The following is a 6,000-nucleotide window of genomic DNA, read 5'->3' as shown; positions in this document are numbered from 1 at the left end:
GAAATGAAGGAAATATGGTACTTAAACAATCGAAGATCATATGAAACCACTGAGCTCATATGGAGGCGCTTTCTTATGGGTAGTTTGTGCACCTTCCACCAGGGGCCCAGGGCAGCACTGATGATGTGTATACAATACACCTGACTCCCATGACTTTTGAAATTATCCGATGATTCCGGAAAATATAATGCCATGGTCCACTGTGCGGGTAAAATATATATGGAAAAACAGACTGTAGCAGAACTGAGACGTTTTCTCAAAGCAAGAGGAATATCGTGCTTTTAAAAATTCGGGTCGGCTGATCTCGGCCGCGTAAGATTTCGGCCGTACAATTCTTACTACAGTACAATCCCAGTTAACCGGGTGGCTTGGGGAATTTACCTTCCCGGTTACAGATTTTTCCCGTATTTCTGATTTTCAAGTCAAATCTATACAAAGGCTATCACAGCAGTAAATACAGTTCAGGTACTCACCAGTCACATTAGGGGTTACACTAAGAGATTCCGCCTGAAAAACTGCCTTGTAAACACACACCATGGTCATAACGGACGTGCGTGCAATGTCTAGCAATTTCCAGTACTGCAAATTGCACTAGTCCATTGTTTACCGAATTACTGTATTCATTATATGTACTGTACTCATAAAAATTGAAAAATAAAATAAAGAAATAAAAGCTTGAACATTTATTAGTGAACTGATGATGTGTTAAGACTGCACTGTAGAATTATCACAACACCTGTGCCCCCACGTGAGTTTGTTTACGTTTCCGACTGTTCTTCTTCTTCCCCACTTGACCTCCATCACTCCACCCCTCACCCGCCACTCAGCTGTTTTGCAGAAAATAAAATAAATGATGTATGTATGAAATGCAGGCATATTATTTATTTATTTTTCTTCCAACAAAGTAAACTTTCATTCTTATTAACATTTATATTCAGCCATTAGTGTTTTATAATGTTCGCCTTTTTCAAGTCTGTTGCATATGTCCAGCTTCTGTTTCAAGGTAAGCACAATACGCTTACGTTTCGTTTGCACTTTAGGCATTTTGGAGTGTACAAATTACTGTCTATCAGTGGAACACAATAGCAAGAGAGCTTGTTTACTGTCTGGTGGCAAAACGCAGACTGGTGATTTTTGGAGGGTGTGGAGGATGACTGAATTCAAGTAGGGGAAAGAGGGGGAGAGGAGGGGTGGTTAAGAGGATTTGCTAGGGATTCACATTAGCCGGAAATGCTTTCACCTCGCTTTGTTTGACTTCACCCAGCCTCGCGTGACACGATCAAACGGCGGTTTGGCGGTCCATTCAAATTGGCGCACAGTTATAACTTACTGACATTTTTACCAGCCCTTGAATTTTCCCGTTGTTCTGAGTATTCCGTTTGTCTGGATACCGGATAGCTGGGATTGTACTGTATTATTAAGTGTATAATGGATACAATCATGTCAGGATTTGCCAGATGAAAAATTATGGTTTTTGGAAACTGTATGATTGGTAAAAATGTGCTGAATGCAAAAACACACAATAAGCTTTCATGCCTTTTAGTAAACTCCATGCAGAGCTTTTCGGCGTAAATCTCGTTTAGAGCATCCATAAAATACAGTAACCCCTCCAATATCCGGATCAATAGAGCCATAGGCAGGTCCGGATAGTGGTCCTGTCCGGATATTGGGCCCCAGCTTATGGACTTGTACTTATGGACCCTAACTCTGAAAAACACCTATACAACTCCCTCTGGACATGCATTGCACCTATTTAAGACCCAAATCACACCAATAAGGGACATAAAAGACTGAAATAAATGCAAAAGAACCATAAAATGAGGTTTTAGAGGTGAGTTTATACAATATTAAACATTCTGGGTACTTACAAGTCCCTTGCTCCTGGACTGGTTTGAACCGCCAGTTTGCAGTCCACAGTTAATCCTCTGCACTCTACATTCTAATTTCTTAACACTGCACAAAACTGTAAATTCCTGTGTGTTCTAGTGGCAAGGTATTGCAGTTTATTCACTGTTTATTCACAAAAAAAAAACAAGCACCTGTGGCTTGCACTGTTATGAGTATCTGCTCTCCATTGGAGTTAAGCTGTGACTGTTGATATTGGTGGGGTAACAGAGTTGCCAGATCGCAACAGCCACATTACCAATCTCCTCAACTTTCATTGTCAAATATAACTTTTCATTACCAAATTCGTAAAGCTAGCATATATTCTTCACTAATTATATATACAAGTGGAAATACATGTAATCACTCTCCTTATAACTAACACCATGTTGATTATTTTCACACTGTGTAGGGTAGCAGATTAATCAGAGAGAGCAAACAATCCACCATCTCCATCCTGTGTATCCTCATACATGTGAAAAATCCATTTGGTAATGCATTATTCTAATTCATTACCAAACGAATTTTTCATTACCAAATTGGCCCACACTTGGTAATGAAAAATACCAAATGGCAACCTGACAGGGGAGGGGGGAGGGGGAGGAAGGAAGGGGTGAAGGGACCATGGTGTAACAGCTGTTTGGCGCCAGGCGGGAATTTCAAATTATGGGAGGGAAAAAAGTCAGATTTTTTTCGAATTTTTTGCGGTTTTTGGCCCATTTTGGGAATATTGGATCCCAGGAGGATTATGTCCGGTTAGTGGGGATGTTCGGATATTGGGCGTTCGGATATTAGAGGGATTACTGTATTTACGATGAATATAATACTGGTATAATGCCTTGTGTATGAGTAATAATCCCGATAGAAATTTTTTTAAAGGAAGGCACACCAGCTCTGAGTGGGTAGTGACCCCACGCAATTTAGTGATTCAGCAAACAATGGGAACTTTCAGGAGTTTGTGGGGGCTCCTATTCATGCAGAAAAGGTTATATGTCAGGAAAACATTTGGAGAATTACCTTGAGATGGTTCAGCATGTGGTGAGAATGGGGAACAAGAAATTGTGTAGGAGAGTTTATGTGCATGAGGCAGAAGGGGAAGGAGGGGGAAGGGAAGACTGAGGTTAATATGGAAGAATGGTGGGGAGAGGTATATGAGGAACAGGGGTGTGAATTACTGAGAAGGATGCCCAATGGAGGAGGACAGAGTGACATGGAAGCAGTTCATTTGTGTCCACCCCTTCCAGGATGAAGCCATCTGAATAGTAAGAGGTAGGTCAGTGTGATCCAGACAACAGGATCAATTTTTTCAACTGGCACCATGAATTGTGAGAAATTGGTAAGTCAGCTTCATTTATATTTGTGTAGATGAAGTTCGTTTCGTTTCGTTTCGTTTTTAAAGGCTCCAACATGCTTGCATGCATTGGTCTTGGTCACCTAATGGTGGCTGTCCATGCTGCATGATCTATTGCAGCCTCCCTGTTCAGTCCCATAACCCGAAGGTCACACTTAATGACCTCGTCCCATGTCTTTCTCGGTCTGCCCCTCATAACCCCACCCCCAGTATTAACACTTCTCACCTTCCTCACCCAATTATCATCACCCATCCTCTCCACATGCCCAAACCATCTCAATCTACCTCTCCTCATCACAACACCAATACACTCCAGTCCCATCCTACCTCTCAACTCTTCCATCGTAAGCCCAACCCCCCCAGACCCTACATGCAGGGACGCACTACACATCCACCCAATCATTGTCATTTCTGTACATCTGAGCCTGCGAGTATCCTCCTCCTTTACTGCCCAGGTCTCACTACCATACAGCATTACACTCCTAACACATGCTGCATACAAAGACCCCGTAGCAAGTAGGGAGAGTCCTCTCAATGTTAGGAGAGGCAAGAGCTCCCTGAACTTTTTCCAACCACTTCTCACCCTAGCCACAGAGTTAGCTCCAGCCCCACTTCCAGCACACAACATGTCTCCCAGATAAAACTCTTCCACACTCTCAAGAGATTCACCAGCAAGTTCAGTCCTTTCACGCCTGACGATCTCCACCTGCTTTTCCTGACACTCTGTACACATAAAATCAGCATTATCTCGAGTGTCTACTTCTCATACCACTACATCTCTTGTGCACCCATTTATCACAAACACTGCACAAGATGGAATTACTTCCCACGCCCTTGTGGCAAACTGCACATGGCCACTCTCCCTCATCTTTGACAATACTGCCATCAACCCTAGATATCATTACTTTTGTTTTATCTGCATTTACTCTTAAACCCTTGTGCCCCATACCATCTCTCCACGTACTAAATCTTTCCTCCACCTCCCTTTCATTCTCTGCAATCAACACCAAATCATCAGCATACAACATCTCCCACAGAAGTCCGTTTCTGAAGTCACGTGAGAGGACTTCAAGTACCATGATAAACATGGGACTCAAAACTGACCCCTGATGCACACCAACATTCTCGGAAAACTCATCACTCAAATCTCCATTCACTCTTACCTGGTTGCGAGCACCCACATACATAGCCATAACCACCCTAACCAGCCACTCCTCGAAGCCAAGCTTTCTCATTGCCAACTTCACCACCTCTCTAGGGACTCTGTCAAAGGCCTTTTCCAAATCAACAAAAACAAAATACAGATCCCTTTTCTTACCAATATATTTTTCCTGAAGCTGTTAAACAATGAATATGACATCAGTGGTCCCCCTACCTGGCATAAATCCAAACTGCATCTCATCAGTATTCATTCTTTCTCTAATCATACCTTCTAGAACTCTCTCCATTACCTTCATTATCTGATTAAAACTTTATACCTCTATAATTTCCTCTTTCCAGGGCATCACCCTGACCTTTATACACATTTACAATTACACTCTTCAGCCAATCATCTGGGACAACATACTCATAAATAATCATATTTATCAGGTTGGAGACTAACCTCACCCCTATATCTTCTGAGGCCTTCAACATTTCAGCAGTCAATCCAAACACACCTGCTGCCTTCCACACCTTCATCCTGCCTATTGCCTCACTCACAGTAGTAGCATCAATCAAAGGCCAAGGGCCAAACACAGGATCTGCTGGCTCCAAATCTTCCCTGTCTCAGTCAAACTCCTCATTCAACAACCAGCTTTAATGCTCCCTCCAAGCATCTTTAATATCCTCACTTCACCACTACCCTTTCTGCCTCATCCTTCACACACTGCTTACCTATAATATCCCGATTATTCCTCTTCATCTGATTTGCTGTTGATATCGAGGGTTTGAGTTGGTGTGTAATACTGGGTTTTTTCCATTCTCAGGTGAGGCAGTGTACCTGGATGACATACCATCACTTCCCAATGAAGCGCACGGTGCCTTTGTCTTATCTGAGTATGCCAATGCCAAGATCAAGCGCATTGATGCCACTGAAGCCCTGGTATGTACTTTTATCTCATTTTGTCTCGTGCACAAACAGTCAAAACTCTCATTACTCAGGTGATCATTGGTTTTACAGTGAGCCATCTTATTTTATATATTTTATCTAAAGACAAATATTTCTGACTGGATATTCCATAATTATGAAGTACAGTATATAATTCCTTTATGATTCCTTAAGAAAAAAGCTGGCATTCACAAGCGTGAAAATTTTACTAGAAACTAAAAGTTTCATCCATTGTTTCAAAATGGAAAGTTGGATTTTTTTGGGGGGGAGGGGGGGGGACAAAAGTATGCCTTCAACTCTTGTACTTTCATTTTTGTCATATGTACAGTTGGGGACAATAGTTGGCCTAACATCACCACAATTACCTCTCATTTTCCTCTCTGAAGCTCTGGCAGGTACAGTCACAAGCAAAAGTTCACTGACATTCCTTTGCCAGCATTGTGTTCTACCTGCCCTAATTCTCACCCCTCCCCAGACAACAGATGGCAGGATATCCTTTCTCATGCTCGTGTGTTGTATGTTTCATTTTGCTATCACGCAAAAATAGCTCATGCATCACCTTCCACTACCACAACCTGTAGAGTATGTTGGTGAATTTTTGCTCATGGCTGTACAGTTTGGGACAAGAGTGTGCATACTATTTCGTCTTTTCTACTTCATTTTTTGTCTGATGTTC

The 6,000-nt window shown here is 42.1% G+C and overlaps 1 protein-coding gene across 1 annotated transcript in view; it reads left to right on the top strand.

Annotated features, from left to right (window-relative positions):
- Positions 1-6,000, top strand: part of LOC145414384 (uncharacterized) — a 175,556-nt gene that overhangs the window by 18,960 nt on the left and 150,596 nt on the right. Inside the window, exon 8 of the mRNA XM_080283922.1 lies at positions 5,203-5,318. Within this exon, the coding sequence (XP_080140048.1) occupies positions 5,203-5,318 (116 nt within the window). The remainder of the gene's footprint in view (positions 1-5,202; positions 5,319-6,000) is intronic.

The sequence above is a fragment of the Coenobita brevimanus genome, chromosome 99, assembly GCF_032717465.1.
Source record: "Coenobita brevimanus isolate Jiangsu-jjx chromosome 99, ASM3271746v2, whole genome shotgun sequence".
Lineage (NCBI taxonomy): Eukaryota > Metazoa > Arthropoda > Malacostraca > Decapoda > Coenobitidae > Coenobita > Coenobita brevimanus.
This window is presented reverse-complemented; position numbering and strand designations above follow the sequence as displayed.